At 40.0% G+C, this 20060-nt stretch overlaps 1 protein-coding gene across 1 annotated transcript; it reads right to left on the bottom strand.

The window, feature by feature from the left end:
• Positions 1–5803: 5803 nt before the first annotated feature.
• Positions 5804–18100, bottom strand: LOC125295594 (transmembrane protein 235-like). The gene is made up of 4 exons (XM_048244935.1): positions 18067–18100; positions 17495–17560; positions 15191–15328; positions 5804–6081 (listed from the first exon to the last, which is right to left on the bottom strand). Exons 1-4 carry the CDS (start codon positions 18098–18100, stop codon positions 5804–5806), a joined length of 516 nt encoding a protein of 171 aa, XP_048100892.1.
• Positions 18101–20060: the final 1960 nt, after the last annotated feature.

Genomic DNA, 20060 nt, shown 5'->3' with positions numbered 1-20060 from the left:
ACTAACAAACTAGATCCTAATAGAAAGCTGTTAGCTTCCCTAAGCTACAGGTAGGATTATAAGGTAGGCCTATTTACAACATAAATTGTCAATAGGCTATGCTGGCGACACAAAATAAAATCTCCTTTGGAAACCAATGGTTTTCGCCTTACAGTATCAAAGCGGACTTAAACTGTCATATCATTGGCGAAAAGTTGTAATAACATTCACGCAGCTCCATGAGTCAAGGAAAGCTTGAATGAAGTAGCCACTTCTAAATGGGACCCACTACACCGTAGCTTAAGGTGTGTTGCTAAAGCAGCCATAATGAAATGAAGGTGTCATTGTTTGGATACTTCACACACCGCGTGCTTTTTAATTTCACAGACTACAACTACCAAGCTGTAATCAAAGCACATCGATTCCCCTCTCACACCGGCATGCACTTAAAACAAAATAAACAGGCGTCTCAGTCTCGCATGTATAGGCAAAACTGTATCAGACCCGGTTAATAGCGTTGGTAAATCTTCCATTGCACAGAATGATTTTGTAGCACGTGCAATAAATGACAGTCGAAAGATACAAACAGTGCTGCTATCAATTTGCTTGGTATAACCGCATTTATAGTTTTCTACAAATGCAATCAATCAAATGCCTCCATCACTCAACCAAGCTTAACGGTAACATTACCTAGGTCCTTATTGATATTACAAGATTAAGCATTACCTGCAGTAAAACTAAGCATGTCCAATAAACATCCTCAGATTTATTTCGGCTTCAAGAAGAAATGGGAATTACACTTCATGTGAACATCGTCCTATCCTTATGGTAAATTACAGTCCTTGTAGGAAGCGTCCATTGTTTTTTCCAACCCACTTTTAACTTCCAACAAAATTACGTCTCACTGCAACGATGCGCCATCTAGTGGACAAACGACTACTTATCGCCAATACTGAAAATGCAGCCATGATGATCACAGATCAAAACGAAGAATGACGGTTCCATGCTATCCATGTGGGGGTACATGCCCACCAAGTTTTGTGTACCCCGGTCTTTCAGTGTCCCGGGAATCCTTGTTGGTGTACGTCACTAAATGTACACATAAATTATTTTATTGTAAGGCCCCCCATGAACGGAAGTACACAAAACTTGGCATGCATTTGGAGGGTGTCATAATGATCCTACACTTTTAATTTCGTGCAGTTTTGACCTTGTCAGCCAGAGATATTGTGATGAAAACACCTAATTTTTTGCTTTTTAATTTTTAACTAGGTGCGCTATACATGAAATAAGTGGTAATGGGATGGGTTGACATGCCCCTTAAGACCAACATACATAAAAGGTGGACCTCCTAGGCCCTACGGTTCTCGAGATATTCACAGAAAACTGTCTCCGGCCACCTACAGGCCAGTTGGTGTATAGTAACATAAATTAATTTATTGTGTGGCTCCCCCATGAACGAATTCCACAAAACTTGGCGTGCATACAGAGGGTGTCATAATGATCCTACACTTCCAATTTCGTGCAGTTTGACTATGTTAGGTCACAGATACCTTCAATTACAACACCTCATTTTACTTTTTGTGTTTAACTAGGTGGGCTATACATGAAATGAGTGGTTATGGAATGGGTTGACATGGCCCCTTGAGATCAACATACAAAATCCAGTCCAGCGGGGGCTACAGTTCAAAAAAAACGATGGTTCCATGCTATCCATGTGGGGTTACATGTCCACCAAGTTTTCGTGTACCCGGTCTTTCAGTGTCCCGGGAATCATTGACGGAAATTTGGGCAAAAAAAAAAAAAAAAAATCTGACTAAACCTATATGACCGCCCGGCAAGCTGCTTGTGGCGGTCATAATAATACAGAGTATACTATATACAACAGTCTCAACAAAACAGATGACCAAGAGAAAAAGAAACAGAAATACAGTACTGTGCAAAAGTTTTAGGCACCCATCAGATTTGTTGCTTTAGCAATGTTATGATGACCATATAAGGTCATTATAACAATATGGTCCTTATGGCATTACTGAAGCAAAACATGTACTGTAAGATGCCTAAGACTTTTGCACAGTACTGTATCTGACATAGTATTATAGACTAGAGGAAGAGAGTGTGCGTGTGTGTGTTTGGGGGGCGGGGGAGGGGGTTCTACCACAGTATCTGCCACTGTGGGGGGTCTGTTGAGAGAAGTGGAAGCTCAGTACGGTTTCACATCACATAGTCTGAAACTACATTGCTACCTGTTGGCTGAATCTCAGAGTACCATTCAGTCAGTTTGTGTGGGGGTGATCACATTGTCTCGTACTACAGTGCCACCTAGTGGCTGAATCTCAGAGTAAGATTCAACCAATTTGTTGACAATTCATCAACAATCAACAGTCAACAAATCAGTTTTTCAGTAGATGTATAATTTTGAGTTAAGTTTAAGTTCCTAAATAAAGTAAATTTGAAAATATAATTGGAATTGTAATAGGATACAATTAATCACTGAAGTCCATAGCATCTGGGAGGGCAAAATCTTAATTCTGGGCAAGTAGTAAATATACTGTTTGCTTTATAACAAGTTAGTGATTAGGGGCTGCATGCATTGGACATTTTAGCATTCCAGACAAAGTCAAGTCAAGTTTATTTATATAGCGCATTTCATACACAGAGGTCATTCAATGTGCTTTACATGAACAAAAGCAAACGGTAGGCCTAATAGCAAATAAAAGCATAGAAGGGCAATAGTCAAAGAATAGTTTAAAAAGTAAAGATCATAATAAAAAAGAAAACATAAAACACACAAGGCAAAAAGTAAAATCATTTAAAAATAAAGAATAATTAAAAAGACAAAATAAAAGACACAAGGTAGAATAATTTAAAGACAGATTCAGAATTTGTAACTCAGTGCAGTTAGCAGAAGTCATCTGAGAACAGTTTGGTCTTAAAGGAACACGCCACCCAATGTCAGTAGTAATATATGTTCTTACCTTAACTTTCACGAGTCGAGTCATACCTCTCCCGTGTCGGTACGTGCACTCAAACGCTCTGGTGCGGGGCGCGAATGTGTTAGGATGTTGCTATGCTAGCGGGCTCAGACGTAGCCAGACATAGAAGTAATCAAAAACCACGTTCATCCACATTTTCCCGACTTAAATACAGTTGCCCGAGTAGTTGATAAAAATGTCTACGGTCACACAACATAAAACGTGGCGATTTTCCAAGCGAATAAACAGGAGAACTACAATGTGTGGCGCAATAGCACTTGGGAGTACTTTGACCTAGCGTAGTAATATTAATTAACACCTAATTGTAGATGTTTTTGATTACTTCTACATCTGGCTACGTCTACACATTAGCGCCGTGCACCAGAGCGTTTGAGTGCATGTACCGACACGGGAGAGGTATGACTCAACTCGTGAAAGTTATGGTAAGAACATATTACTACTGACATTGGGTGGCGTGTTCCTTTAAGTCTAGATTTAAAACTGGCTATAGTTGGGGCCTTTTTATTTCATCCAAAAGTTGGTTCCAGAGCTGAACTGCATAGCAGCTAAAAGCTGCTTCACCTAGTAACAGGTTTTTCTCCTGAGACCTGAAAGGTCGAGAATGTGTGTACTGCTGAAGCATGTCTTGACATGACTGATTTATAAACAATTAGTAGTGCTTTCTGTCAGTTCTGTGACTTACTGGAAGCCAGTGCAGGGATTTAAGAATTGGAGTAATGGAAATTGGAATCTTTTAGTTTTCGTGAGAACCTTAGCTGCTGCGTTTTGTATCACCTGAAGCTTTTTCATAGTGTTTTTATGAAGGCCTGTGGAAAGCCCGTTGCAGTAGTCAACCCTGCTGGGGATGAATGATGGCATTAGATGGCATGAATGAGTTTTTCTAAATTATGTTTTGACATCAGCCCTCTAAATTTGGCAATGTTTTTGATGTGGTAAGAAGCTGATTTAGTTATTGCTTTCATGTGGCTGTTGGAATTTAGATCACTGTCAATTAATACACCAAGATTTTTAACAGTACCCTTTGCTTTAGTGTCAAGGAGAGTGGCAACCCTAAGTCTTTCCTCATTTTTACCAAATATAATTACTTCATTTTTTTCTTTGTTCAGCTGAAGAAAGTTTTGAGACATCCAGTTGTTGATTTGGTCAATACACTGACAAAGAGATTCAAGGGGGCCATAGACTACCATAGTAATTGGGTGACAGAGCTAAGCAAATTTGGGCGTCATCTGCATAGCTATGATATGAAATCAAATTATTTTTGATGATTTGTCCAAGTGGGAGCTTACAGAGGTTGAATAATAGTGGCCCCAATATCGACGCCTGGGGAACACCACAGGTCAAGGACATTGGGGTTGAGGTACAGTTGCCGATGGCAACAAAGAAACCCCTTTCATGTAGATATGATTTCAGCCAGTTGATAACTACAGTATACCTGTAAATCCAACCCAGTGTACTAATCTGTGTAGTAATATGTTATGATCAACAGTGTCAAATGCGGCACTAAGGTCCAGTAGCACTAGGACTGTTGTGCTGAATGTTTTGCCTGCATCTGTATTGAGGCATATATCATTTAAAACCTTAAAGGGACACCAGGCAACGTTTTTGTGTTAATTAATCATCTTCGTAAGTTGGTATATGGTTAAATTACTCATTACGGGGCGAATGAAGGCTCTCTCGCCCGCCCCTACTGCCTGTAGGAAGAATATCCCACTTGCAAGTTCGGTGTATCCTACCCGCCAACCTTCAGTCTCACAAAGACTCAGACATTGCGAGAAGCAGGATCAGTTTACATCCTGCATCCCCGGCACAGAGGCAGGCTAACGAAACGCTAGCGATTGTTGCAAACGTGTGTATAATGGCAGAGCCGGCGAATAAGCAGTGAAAACCCTTGACGGAAGATGCAAAGACCGAGCAAGGGCTTGCACACGTATCGACACGTACAGACGGTAGGGGGAGCTTCGTAGAGAAAAAGCATTAGGCTTGCCTGGTATCCCTTTAATAAGAGCTGTTTCAGTGCTGTGATTTGCCCGAAAACCAGACTGAAAGTAATCAAAATAGCCATTTGATGTTAGGCAAACATGGTGGAAGCAAGTCCTTCCTAGAAATTCCAAAGAGACATTTTTGAGCTGTGGCAACTATGACAAGATGTACGGCAGCATAAAATGTCCAGAGAGATGAAGCCCAGGATGGATAAAACAATCTGTCTGTACCAACTGACCTATTACACAGAATAAGATACACAATTACACCAATGGCCTCTAGATAAATGCAACTACTATTATCTGTTCAGTGACATTTCATGCATAATTAAATCACCACTGAATAATCGTTTCTGATGTATGGTGATGGAAGAGTCAATGAGTTCAGATGCTATCAAGCATGCACACAGTTGAAGGTCACTTTGAATAAAATATTGTTCATCAAATGAGATAATCACACATTTAAATTACAATCAAACTACCATGACAAGAACAAATACGCATGAGCAGCTTAACAGACTTCTTCAGAGATGGCAGTTGATTGGCATTTGGTTCTTCATTCCACTGTCATCAAATTAAAAGTGGATCCCTGTTATTCAATCACCATGATTGATTCTTCAACTTCACAACAGTGCCCTTGACTTTCCGTTGTGAGGAAAAGTTTCATCCAGTGCAGTAATGACAATGTGATATCTGACAACAGAAATAACTTCAACATCACATCAATATATAATCTATAGATTTGACTCCATCCGAGTCCATTGTGGTGCGTTCTACAGAAACCACAGCCATGCTGACGGCATGCCTCCTCTCAATCAATGTCTTTGCTCTCAACTTGAGTTCAGTCCCTCAGAGAGACGTTATTGTGCTGGGCTGCATCTCCAGCTGATGCAGGGGGAGGGTGGGGTTGGCGGAGCGTGCCGGCCTTTGGGCTATCCCGGCAGCCACCAGCAGGACGCTCCCACAGGCCACCTGCAGGCCAAACGAGAGGCAGGCCACAGTCAGAGACCAGCCGAAGGATGGGTCCACCTGAGACAGCGTCGCCTCGTCCACCGTGCGCTGGACCTCTGCGAGGGCCTGCTGGGAGTAGCTGACGTAGATACTCACGCCAGAGAGGGTAAGCACACCTGCGGTGGAGGGCAGTACACAGTCATACAAACATCAGGTGTACAGGGTTCCTTCATTCCCAGAGAAAACAAACAAACAAACAAACAAAAAAACAGTTTAAGGTCTAATGTTTGGCATCGAATATAATCCAAGATGGTCCCTTCAGGCCAGGTGATGGCCTTGCTGTCAAATATTTTATTGGTATCAAGAAATCATGAAGTCATGAAGGATGCAGAGCAGTCCATAAGGATCTAGGTAAGGGACTAGGAATATTATCATTTAGTAGCCTATATGCAATGTCTGATGAATACACAAAAAGCTGAGTTGGTCTTGTGATATTATTATGAATGGTGAGACAGGAGCAGACTACATTTTTCTAGACTTTTGATTGAATTTGTAATAATTGTTTACAATCTGAGAAGCATAGGCTACATTGGCATCCCAGAAAAATAGATACATTATAGTATAGGGCAGCATAAAAGGATTAGTGTTTTTAGTGGCAGGGTTTTATTTGATGAGAACAAAGTACTAGCTGTCAAAACCTCATACAAAACTTGGCTGAAGGTTTCCAGTTGCCAATAGAAACCGAATATATTTTAGAGAAAGGCCATGGAAAAGTCAGTTCCCTTTTCATATACTAACCTTTAATAATCATTTCAGGCTATTTAAAATAAGACAGACAAGAATGTACTTATATGCCATAAGATTTATATAGTTTAAGCCACTGATTAAAACCTTCACTAAAATATTTAAGCCACTTAGGAAGTCTTCAGAAAACACACATCTGTTGTTTTTTATTTCACCAAAATGGAAATTACATTGCTATTTCCTCTAAACCACAAGTCTCTCTAGTCTAAATCATCATTAATTTTATGTCATTAACATTTCTTGTACAAAATTACTTTAAAAGGAAAAGGGAAGCAAACTGAAGCCACAAGGGCACTTTTGGTCAACATTCTTCAATAAATGAGTGAAAATCTATTCAGACACTGGATAGATAGCCTACTAGTAAATTCTCCATGTCATTTATCATTTCAGTACAATTTATTTAGAGTATTTTGTGTTATAGCCTATTTTATTCAGTGTTCACTTCATATTTCAACAACAACGTGAAATTCTTCAGAATGTAATAGTTAAGGGAAGTAAGATCCTCTCTTGTTACTAAGAAACATTGAATTGCAACAGGTAGTGACACAGCACCAGTGTTGCCACAGTTACCTTGAAAAAGTAATCAGTAAATTACTGATTAAAAAACAAACAAACATACAATCTTGTGCTGAAACTGAACAGAACACTGAATAAAATAGGGTAGAAATCAGTAAATTACTGATTACTCCTTTAAAAAGTAACTTAGTTACTTTACTGATTACTTGATTTTAAAGGGGAACTTGGCAACTATTTCAACGTAATAAACCCGTTTAGAAATCATTCGGATGGTTAAATGACCTGTTCCGGTGAAAATGGTGACTTTCCCCGCTGGGCCTAGCGTCCCCAAGCGAAAAACCAACCTTGCAACATTGAGACTACCGTCCCGGAAAGAGAAGTGAGAAACAAGAAACTCGTTTTAAATCGTGTTTCTTACCTTGTAACATCCACATAGTTCTGCCAAACTTATGCTAACCGTTCGCTAGCTTGTAAACAAATCCATGTGCTTTATAGTTTGAAATAGCATAATGCACAATTTCTCCAGCAGAGGGGAAAATCCTGCCAAGTTTCCCTTTAAAAGTAACGAAGTTAGATTACAAGTTACTTTATTAGTTACTTTCAGCAGCTGCCGACAACACCCCTACCGCCTCAACATAAAAATGATAACCGGTTTTGCCAATACTCACTATACTGGAAGTGCATTTTAACAGTAATGCCAACAATTTATAGCAGACATCCCAACCTAACCTACTTAGATACTGAAATGCAGATGTTTGTTCAATAATGTCTAGTCAGTACACCAAATAAGGAAGGCCTATTAATAGAAATTGTGATAGTAAAATTTGTAGATTTTGGTAGTTTGGCCTTTTCATTTAGCCTTGGCAACTAGCCATCTAGTATAGGCCTGAGTAATATGCAAATGAAATTACACTTGTTAAACTCACCTCAACAAGTCTTTTGCAATCATTTAACCCGCCGTGAGCAATGCTTAAGTCACTGTTACAAACAGTGCAGTGTGCAAGACTATCATTATGTTTTAATCTTATGAGACAATTGGGTAAACTTTTGTGTAGTCTGATGTGAAATGGGTTAAATGTTCCTTTTTGAGGGGCACTGACTCTGCCATGACGCTCCTGTTCCTAGATAGCCTACACTAACTGAACTGATTAATTAAGTTCGGGAGAAAAGTGATATAAGCAGACCAGGATGCTCTCTGTCTTGGATGCGCTTGCAGGCACACATGCACCACTCCTCTCTCTCCCTCTCCGTTGTGTGCGCGTTAAACTCAGATGCACACGCGATTTGAAGTCCGGTCTGGCTTGCGTGCTCTTGTTCGTTCTAAGTTCCGGGAGATTTTATGTAATTTGCGGGCGTCAGGATATCAAGTGGGAGACTCCCAAAACTTCGGGAGACTTGGGATGTCTAGCTAGACAGCGCTTTGTCGCCAGCACAGAATGTACAATGTACCTTAATGTTGTCATGTTTAGCTGACACAAACTCAAAATAATGACTGTATAGATAAAACGTGCATCTCTCTCCTCCCTCCATTGTTGTTTAGGTTTGTGTCGCTGGGTGGTTTTACACGTGAGTTGTCCTCATGCTGAAAAGGTTGGCATTCATAGCAAAGAATATATCTTTTTACTAAGGAAAATGACAAAAATAGTAACGCACAGTGACTTAGATAAGTAACTTTAATCTGATTACTGGTTTGTAAATAGTAGCCTAGCGTGTTAGATTACTCGTTACCGAAAAAAGTGGTCAAAATAGACTAACGCGTTACTGGCATCACTAATCTGACTCTCGCCAGATGAATTTCGTTCTGCTTAGCTCCGCCTAGCTCCACTCACATCCATCTGGGATCGGTTCCATTCAGTGATTTCAGCACAAGATTGTATGGTAGAGCCAATCAGGACGCAGGGTGGGAGTTTCATAGATGCGACATAGTGTAGAAGCGACTGTGAGACTGTTCTTAGCGTCACGGGTTGGCTTCGATGTGAGTGGTTGAAGTAGCACGTCAATACCCAGACGTCACACATAAATCTTACCCAGTGTTGGGGAGTAACGGAATACATGTACCGCCGTTACGTATTCAGAATACAAATTATGAGTAACTGTATTCCGTTACAGTTACAAGTTAAATAGTTGGTATTTAGAATACAGTTACATTGTTTAAATCAATGGATTACATGACGATACTTCTCTGTTTCATAAGTTTGTTCACTCAATAAATTAAGGCAACTCCATTTCCCAGAAGCTCCTGAAAGCAATCTATGATGAAATTGTTTCCATGTTTAAATCCAAGCCCCGCCGTCTTGCACTAGCCTCAAAACGCAGCCAGCGCGCATTATGGACGCGTCATCGGAGACCCTGAAATGACTGAATGCACAGCAAATTAGGAGTAAAGTAAGTGGAGGTAACTCCTGTTCCTCACTGATCGTGGTTCCTGATGTCTGTTCAAAGGATATTTTCCCAACTATTAATAGCTCAGGCTACTTCAGCCAATCGGTTACACAGTTGGCTAATCAATAAACAAAGCCTAGTGTACGTGTTGATTTAGACCTACAATAAAACCAATCTCTAAAATAGGCACTGCATTCTAAGTTTTTTATTCTAACTTAAAAAAGCTTTATGGATTATTTTTTTTTTCTAATTAGATCTACATTTACGTTTTAAAATGAATTTTGGTGCAGCCTCTGAAGAATTATTCTTGCGAGTAGCATATTTTAACGTGCGTTTTTGATTGTCATTACGCGATCACGTTCATTTTGAGAGCACTGATATACAGTAGCCTATAGTGTTTACATTTACAGGTCATTTGCGTTCCACCTGTCATATGCGCCCCTCACTTGTGCTGGGTTGATGCCACCGAAAAATCTCACAGGCACACCTTAATTATAATTTATGGCTAATTAGCCTAGTCGCCTGCTTTAGTTTTAGTGGTCACCTTGCTATTTTAAAGTTGTATCAGGTAGCTTAGTTGACTTTACATTCTCCTATGTGGGCCTAACACTTCAGCCATCAACAGAAGAACACACCAGAATAGGCCTGTTAGTAGGCCTAAGCAGGATTTGATGACCGCATTCCTACACTTATAAAATGCAATTCAATGCGGAAGTAATCTAAGTATTCAGAATACGTTACTCAGATTGAGTAACGTAACGGAATACGTTACAAATTACATTTTTGGGCATGTATTCTGTATTCTGTAACGGAATACGTTTTGAAAGTAACCCTCCCAACACTGATCTTACCGATGTCGGGCCGATGAATGCCGTTACATTGGCAAGACATCGCCGGGATGTCGGCAAATCATCGAAAACGACAATGAGCCAATGTTTCAACGACTCATCAAAGCTATGCCCACCCCCGGCTTATACGACCTTTATTTATTTAGGTCGGAACTTGAGATTGCATATTTTACACTAGGCTATACATGATTAGATCTATAAAGACACAAGAAAGATGCCAGAAATATTTTCAATTCATTTTACTGAATGTTTAAAAAAGTCTGAATGATGAAAAAATGCTGTTAGAAATATTCCCCCAAAAATCAGGTTCTTCTCCTGCAAGAGACAAAAACAACAATTAATTCAACGCAACACTTTCATCTTTAAAGTCTACCCTTACCGATTGCTGTTAATGAATTTTCATAGATGCAGAGAACCACTACCGAGCTCGGAGAAATAGATTTCAAACCCATTAGCATTACCTCAGCTGATATTTCAATCAAGCAGAGGCGAGCTAATGCCATTACTTGGCTAGCGCGCTAACGCCGACCAAAACACGAACTCTGAAAGTGACTAGAGAAAGTTGGGACTGAAACGTAGCCTACATTTGCTTTGGGAACTTCAGCTGATGCATATATCTGTGCATTTCCTCTGTGCAAAGGCGTTATGATGACACGACCAGCAGGTTAGCTCAGCCAAGACAGTAACTTTAACTAATAGCCTAGCTCCCACTCCTCTCCATACAAAAACGACAGCCTTTCCTGGGTTAAGTCTCACGGTCAAATAATAACTTGCTATTCTTACACCCAAGCATATTGCTGTCCTTGTACCGGTAATCATGGATGCTGTAGTGTTAACATTTCGCCATAGCCGCTAGCTAGGTTTAACATATTTTTCAGTGTTAGCTCAACTAGCTAACGTGAATTAGTTCACAACGAAGTTGTAATTACCCCAAAACAGCTCTTTAAGTAATGTACACCAAGTTATGGCTTAGCCTAGCAGGCAAATAAACAGTCATACAATTGACACAATGCCTATTTTCTGACAATTTACATGAGTGAATTTACCAACCTGAAAATCACTGCTCCAGGAGGCTGATCTGACGTGCCTGGCTGCCTGCTACATACGCAAAAAAAGAACAGATAGAGCGGGATCTGCGTTGGGTAGTAGGAACGATCAAAAGCCAACATACATGGAAGCTGGGGTAAAAAAAACAGATAGCGGGATCTGCTTTGGATAGTAGGAACGATCAAAAGCCAACATACATGGAAGCGACTTCAGACCGATACGCCTGCGACATTATTATATGGGAGGATATTCTGAAGCACCACTCCAATGGATCGATCCCAGATGAGTGGAGCTAGGTGGTACGAAATTCATCTGGCGAGAGTCAGGTTATCACTGCACAGCACCATGAAAATTTCAGAGAAACTCCCCCAAACCTCGCTCTCTAACTGAAGATGTTACCTCAGAAATACATCCTCAGATAAGACAAGTGGAAGCTGGATGAAAGGTCATGAAAGCTTAAACAAAACCTAAAAATATATATAATTCTGATATGAACCTGAAATGTCTGAGAGAGACAAAGAAAATGCAGATGTGTGTGTGTGCGAAAGAAAGAGTGTGTATGTTTGTGTGTGTGTGTTTATCTTTTTTACTGACACACACACACACACACATCTGCCAATCACCCCTTCGCACACATAGAATAAATGAAATGAGATCTGTCTAATGAAAATGACCTCAAGCTGCCAGAGCTGAATAAAGAGGGCTGATTCCCTAGTGTATGTGCGACCTACTGAAAGGACTTGAGCGCTGGTTTCAGTGAGACAGAGGAACGCGCCTGCATTTAAAGAGCGATATACATCTCTCTGCAAATTAGGACAGTAAACTCAATCATCACCAGGGATATCATTAGACATTTATGATTAGGGGGCTGTGACAAGCAGACCACAGATAAACACATTATATTTCATTCACTTGACCATATGTCTTCAAAAATCAACTTGAAAAGGCTATTTTGCATAGCATTGCTATATATTATAACAATAAAATGACAACCAATGTCCTGATTGCAATAGTGGCCTTGTCTCCATTGTGGAGAGGCTACAGTCCAAGACCTACTCAGACGGTAGATAATATATTGCTTCTTTGTGTGTACACACACAACACATGCAAAATTAGGGGGTAGACACTGCAAAGGGGACTCAACATATATTATACTCAGCTCTAGCTTTCTGGTGGATGTATTGATTTCCAAATGCCATCTAAAGGGAAGCTAGCAGAGGCTGACATGAGCACAGGTCAGTAGCATCGCTTCTGTCACTGGGATTGAGAGTGGTGGGGTGCCAGCAAGGGATATGGTTTGTTCAAATGAAGTGTCAAAGCGTTGCTCTTCCAGTTTATTAGAATATAACAGATCCCCCCCCCCCTTAATTTATTTCAAAAAGTTAAAGTTTCAGATAATCTAGATTCATTGCACATAAAGTGAAATATTTCAAGCCTTTTTGTTTTAATATTGAATATTCTAAATTTGATTACAGTTTACAGCTCATGGAAATTAATTTATTTCAAAATATTAAAATAAAGAATTCATGAGCCCCCATGTGCATGCTCCCAGAGTGTCTGACGGCTTTAGCTGTTGGCTGCAGCAACTTGATCTAAAACCGATTGTTTTTTTTGTTTTTTTTCGTACCGACAGTACTCAGTGACCTCGAGAAACAGAGATACATGTGATAAATTGCCTTTAATATCTCAGTCAGGGCAGGGCAATATATTGTAATTTGGTTACACTTTACTTGACAGTGTCGACATAAGAGTGACATGACACTGTCATGAACGTGTCATGAACAAGTCATAAACGTTTATGACATAACACTTCTGTTGTGACATTTGTTTTTTGTCATAACAAGTTAGGGTTAGGATTAGGGTTAGATTTAGGGTTAGGTTTAGAGTTATGGTTAGGGTTAGGGGTTAAGGTTAGGTTTCATGTGTCACTCTTATGTCGATACTGTCAAGTAAAGTGTTACCTGTAATTTTTTGAGATGCACCTGTATACTGCCATTGTAAAGAGCAAATGCTCTGGGGAGGCTTACTGTATGTGGTAGACACACGGTTCCATATCACATGAATGATGTTGAGTGTTGATTAGAAAAATGTGCATACAATGGCACAATCTAAAGTTTACTGTCAGTAATTGGTATACAATTGCAGGCAAATTACTTGACTAGCCTTTCATTGCTCAGAATTTATATTTGAAAGTATACCATTGCTTTCTCTGGTGGTCAGTGCTTGAATTTGGACCAAAAAGGTCCAGTTCCCTAATTCAGCAGTTGTTTGATATGAACACAGCATTTGTCTTGGCTATTTTCATATTCATGCTCACAGCTGTGAGGTGAGGGGGTGTGTGTGATGGCGCCGTGACAGATCCGCAGCTGGCATTATTTGGAGGGAGTGATCAGATTAAACAGTTCCCCATTCAGATGCATTGAATCTTTACTGTGAGACTACTGTCTACTGACTACTACTAATATTACACCTCTAAGAGCTGGCTCAAAGATGCCAAGTTTGGTTTTGCCAGTGAACAGGGGTGTACTGAAGGATAGCCGCCCTTTGGATCAGAAGAGTTAGTAACAGAATTAGTTCATGGGCTGGAGGATGCTATTGTTGTAGCACCATTAGTAGTCTACTGAGAAGCAAAAAGGTTTAGCGCTGAGCATGTGGCATAGCTTTTTGGACTGTTTTGCTTTATACGCCATGCACCATCATCACCCAGCCAGATGGTAGAGCTGCGTGGTCCCGCCACTTGCCCCTGGGTAACCAACCTCTAGCTGGTGGCGGAACTGTTGACATGAGCTTGTTGGTCCCTGGTTAAAGTTGAGGCTTTTGAGCCACTTGAACTGGCCATTGGTTGCACTGTTTGGGAAATGCTGGACAGGGAGAGCTAACCAACCAGCCATCAGTTGCGGTTCTCTAAGGCTCTGGAACAAGCTGACACACACACCCTCACCCACAATAAAACAGGCTTACTTCCAAGCCCTTTATATCATGTAGGGAGAATATGTAGGATTAGCGACTAGGATTTGATTACTCTTACATTGCAAATGTAAAAAAGACAGGGCTAAGATAATAACCTCATAGACAACGGCAACCTGCTGCTATATCCTTGCTTTTTAATGTTCCTGCTCGAATGTTCATTTAATTTAGCAAAGCAACAGCAACAGAGACACACACACACACACACACACACACACACACACACACACACACACACACAAGCACCACGCATTTCCAAATTTCTGAGAAAACCACTGAGTTCAATGTTAGGACACAGTGCTCTCTAGTCATGATCAAAGAACGCTAACCGTTGAACCACATGAACTGGTTTTCATGGTAAAGAGAGACAGTTACCTAACATGTACACAAATATGTTTGAATACCAGGGAGTTCCTGTGAATCAGTTCTTATCTGCCACCTGCTGACTATATCACCCAGAGGCTGTGATTCCAGAGAACTATGCAGAGCAGTTATGTAAGTCAGCTGTCACAATTACAGGTGTACTTAGATCATGCACGTATGTGCAAAGTACTGCCAGACATACAGTAGAGACCATTCTTTCATCCCAGATTAACATACCGGTACTCTCATTTATATTAGACATACAATCTCTGTACTTTATACTCTATAAAGCTCATTTAATTTAATTGAGAAAGACAAGGAGAGAGAGAGACAGAGGGAGAGAAAGATAGAAACTTACTGCAGAGAAGCAGGTATGTAGCAGAGGCCTTGAGAAGACAACTACTGTACATGAGGGCGCTGAAGAGAGTGCAGATGCCACCTACTACGAGCAACAACAGATTCATCGGCAAAAGTATCACCACGGCTCTGTGCAAACCTATATCGGGATGCATACATACACACACAGGATTCAAAATTATATTTATGACACTTTTATCCAAAGTGATTCACATTATGAATACTATATGTAAACAAAATTATTGATGTCACATTGTGCAAGAAAAAAAAACAGTGGCATATTACAGAAAGATTATCATGAAAGATTAGCTTTGAACCAATGCAGCTATTTATATTTATCTTCAAAACAAAAAGGTTTTCACAAGATTGCATAAAATTGGGTAGGTAATTCCACCACCAAGGAAACCCAAATTGTACGTCTGTTTGGGCTGATTGGGATGCTTTTGATATTCTGAATCATGTACAACAGCCTCACTTCACATGCAGACTATACGACCATTTCTGAAAGAAAACTAAACAAAAAAAAGGTGAAAGTTATTTTCATATTATTTTGGGGTTCCGATCACGCATATTTTGTTTATCCAGTGTAATTTAGCATTTTAAGCCTGCTAATAATTAGCATAATAAAACTGTGGACGAATTATGAAATCAAGTGCCCTTGAACACAAGAACCACCTGGCCCTCCCACCATCCAATGTCAGGTATGCACACGCAGGGCAGGCAGCAACAAACGACTCAGTCCAACCATGTAAAATCTTCGGTCCAACCACAGAGGACCTGGCATACATACTTTGACTGCTCTAAGCAGAAGACAATTGAGCCACTTCTCTATTTACAAGGTATACCATCAACAACACAAATCTTTTGTTGGTCTACTGGGGATGAGACTTTAAACCAAGGTCCTGACTCACTGTGGTCATTAAAGATCCCATGGCACTTATTGCAAAGAGGTTCCCCAGTGTCCTGGCTATTCCCAACCTGGCTCATACAATCTGTCTCTCTAATCATCCCCCAGTGTAACTGACTCATCCATTCACCTCAAGCTGGTGTGTGGTGAGCGTTCTGCTGGATAATCGCTTCTGCGTATCACCCAGATGGGTGCTATGCATTGGTGGTGGGTAGTTAGGTTCCGCCTTCAATGTGAAGCGCTTTGGGTGCTTTGATAAAGTGCAATTTAAATGCAAGTTGTTGTTGTTGTTGTTGTTGTTACTGTCCCTGGAGAAAAATTCACAGACACTATGTGCAACTTCACAAATTATGTCTCTCAGTGTATAACAGAAAACATAATGCAACGAACAGTACAAATAACTAAACAGACAGTATAGACAGATGCAATGAACAACAGGACCAAACAACACACACTGATAAGCAGCTAAAAGGCACTCAGCTAGGTTGGCAGTTGTGGCTGCAGGGAGGATTTAGTTCAAAAAGGGCCCCGCTACCCCTTAGGGACGTGTTACTTTGTGCTGATGGCATTACAGTGAGGTGGCAGCTGAGTGGGTCAGTGTGATGTCCTGTGATTGCTGTGTGTGCTGTGTCCTGTGGTTATGATTATGGCCTTATGATTGAGGTCTGAGAGGTTGGGTAAGACCTTTTGTCTTGGCAGTAGTGTGGATTTTATTTGGTTTGGGATCGAAAACAAGTTGAAGGAACAGGTGGAGTAGTACCTATGGGTACAACAGCAGGAGAAAATGGGGAAATACACATAAACAAACACAGACAAAAGCTTAATGTCTTGATTTATAGCACACGGCTGGAGTCTTCACATATGACATGAATGGAGCTGCTTTTATTACCAGAGACATTAATCTAGACTTAGACTTCTGGCTCTTAAAATAATCAGGCAACAATACACTCCCTGCCACAACGGCAATCAGAGTCATTTCTTCATTTAATTAATTAATTTAAATACATTTCTCTGCACAATTGTCCCCCTTTATTTATTTATTTTAGTTGTCAATATGTCTAAGCGAGAATAGGCTAGTTTTTTTCTTTTTGAATCAAATCTTTTCTCATTGAAAAGCATTGAGAGATTAAACATACTGTAGCTATGGGTAAGCTGGGGAACAACACCAAGGCTGAGTCCTTTTTAAGACCACGCCAGAATTGCTGGTAACAAAACCCATAATGTGGATGGCAGTGGTTCTGCAAAATGTCAGAACAAGCTGTATTTACAACCACCACATGCCTTATCTTCCCATTTCAATCCAACACACAGTAACTTCAGTCGTTTACCATGGTAGTTTATTATCTAAAACATACAATTGTCAGCATTGTCTATCAAAAGGAAGCCAATGTAACCTACTCAGAAGGTGTTTCTCCAGCGCAGTGTGATTGGACGTCTCCAATGAGATGACATACAGGTTGTGTCCTATTTAAAAAGAGACTTGTGTTTTGTCAGACCCTTTTCACTGAGCAAATTGATAATGCAGCCAAACACCCAGACATACACTATATTGCTGTAATGAATGGCCCTGTGAACCTTATAAAGGTGTAGCATAACATAGGATATTTAAAAATTGTGTGGTCTAATAGTAGGATTTTGTGTGCAGTTTGGTAGGCTATATGTCACATTTGGCACGAACATATTAATGGCTGGAGAATAACTGTCTGCCAAACATATCAGTCTAGCATAGAGTAAATTATAAGTCAAAATTCAACAACCTTTTATAACTTCACAGAGAAGTGATCTGCTTACCAACGTAAAGTAAAGTGAGCATACTGTACCTTCATGGATTCTCCATAATCCGGCATGAGAACTCTGCACTCCTACTACAGATTGGCTGTTCGAGCAGTTAGTATTCACATCTATTATGTACCAGTACTCGCTTCCGATTGCCAAAGCAAGACATGCGAAGCTGAGAAAACCCAGTACACCTGCCGTAACAACGACTGCTCCGAACTTCGTCATTTTCCCAGGCACTGATATTCAATTTGGATTTCAATAGGAGGCTACAGCATATGTGTTCACTGACAGCTTTAAGAACAGACGACCAGCTAACAAGACGATATAAACCCTCTTAAAAAACGTACACTTGTTTCCAATATTTGCATTAGCGCGAGCTGAATTCATTTCTTACCAAACGAACTACGCTGCTTGCGGAGAGACCGCAACTCACCAGACTCACCAGCAGTGAAGTGCACTACATGAACTATCCTATTTATATTGGCCATCCATCCAGTTCCTATATGTATTTTATCATTAAAATAAAACAGAAATAATGTTGTCGGGTTCACAGAACAGCTTATTGTTTTCTTTTAATTAACGTAGGCCTAGCCTTGTCTGACCGTTTTAATTGACCAGGTGCGCGGATGGGTGGATGAATAAATGTTTGTGTTCAACAGTTAACCCTAAGCAAAGTGACAATCCAGCAAAGCATAGAATGTGCTTCACATGCCCTATAGACATTGGTTTATTGGTTTATCCTTACAGTTTCCATATCCATGACTTAGGCTTGACATGTTATGAGAATCAATTTCCTTACTGAGCCTAACTGTAAACCCTAAAAATGTAAAGATTTAAGAGTTTTTGAAACGTGGTGAGATCCAAAAGGTCATTACATTTTAAGGACGGGTTTAATGGTCCTCCCGTGGAACAACTTGTGTGCAATATTGCTTGTTATTACATCAGATATTTCTTCACCAAAGCTGTTACAGCTGATATGTCCCCTCGATTTTGTTTATGCTCCCTGTAAACATTACAGTATAGGCTAAGATATCCACATTAAAGAGCTGCAATGTTTGTTAATGCACTTCAGTTAAGCGATGGAAAGGTCAAATGCAAAATATTAACTGTGCTATTTATTTAAATTGATATTATTACCTTTCGTTTAATTAATTGATTCTTTTTACAGTTATGGCGTGTGTGTGTTTATATTAGGCCTATTATGTTGAGTTTTGTCTATTGATCCTTCAGTAGCCTGAATAACTCCTCCAATATGAGTAGCCTAATGAAATCACTGGTGATGAAAGTGCAGGGTGCTGGGAAACACAATCTATATAAACTGACAGAAAAACAAGCCAGTACAAAATGAATGTGACCAATGAACACGGATGAAGAATGGACTGTTTGACCTGCTGAGACAAACACTGTGCATCTTCTGCAGATCCAAAAGCATCAAAAAGGAATTGGACAAGTTCAAATAAGTCATTTGAACAGTTTACTGATCTATGTTGAGGGCAGATAACTTTCAGCTATTCTTCCCTTGTGCCCACTGCAGACCACAAGTTGAATATGCATCTGTGGCGTCATAAGATCAATAAAATACTTTCATGTGTATGGGTGTAAACACAGTAACCATGCAACACAAGTATAGATCATACTGGGGGGTATTCCAGGTACGTGGTTTAGTGACAAACCTGGGTAAGATAACTCAGAGTAGGCTAAGTGGTAAACCTCTTAATAGAAGAGCTGTATGGCTTCATTCGCCTATCAAAACAATGCCAAGGGCTTTGAGGTGTTTGCAGAGGTTTACCACTTTCTCTGAGTTAACTTACCCAGGTTTGTCACTAAACCAGGTACTTGGAACACCCCCTGATGTATAAATGTTCAAAACAAAAACATTTATACTATTTTTTAAGCTACATTGCTTAGGGCTACAGTCTTGACAGTAGTTGCTGTTACCATTTTGAGTGGTTGTAGCGTTTATTAGGTTGTTTGTTTTTTTTGCCTATGACAAGTATTCACCCCCTTGGATACAGTATGTTTCCCTTGTATTGCTTGTATAAATGAAATCATGATCAATATAATTTGGATTTTCTGACAAGAATGTACAAAAAAACCTCACTAATGTCAAAGTGAAAACATATTTCTACAAAGTAATGTTGATTAATTAAAAATATATAATGCAAAGTAAGTGATTGCATAAATA

The sequence above is a fragment of the Alosa alosa genome, chromosome 6 (assembly GCF_017589495.1).
Source record: "Alosa alosa isolate M-15738 ecotype Scorff River chromosome 6, AALO_Geno_1.1, whole genome shotgun sequence".
Lineage (NCBI taxonomy): Eukaryota > Metazoa > Chordata > Actinopteri > Clupeiformes > Clupeidae > Alosa > Alosa alosa.
Note: the sequence above shows the minus strand (reverse complement) of the source record. Positions and strands in the feature narration are given on the sequence as shown.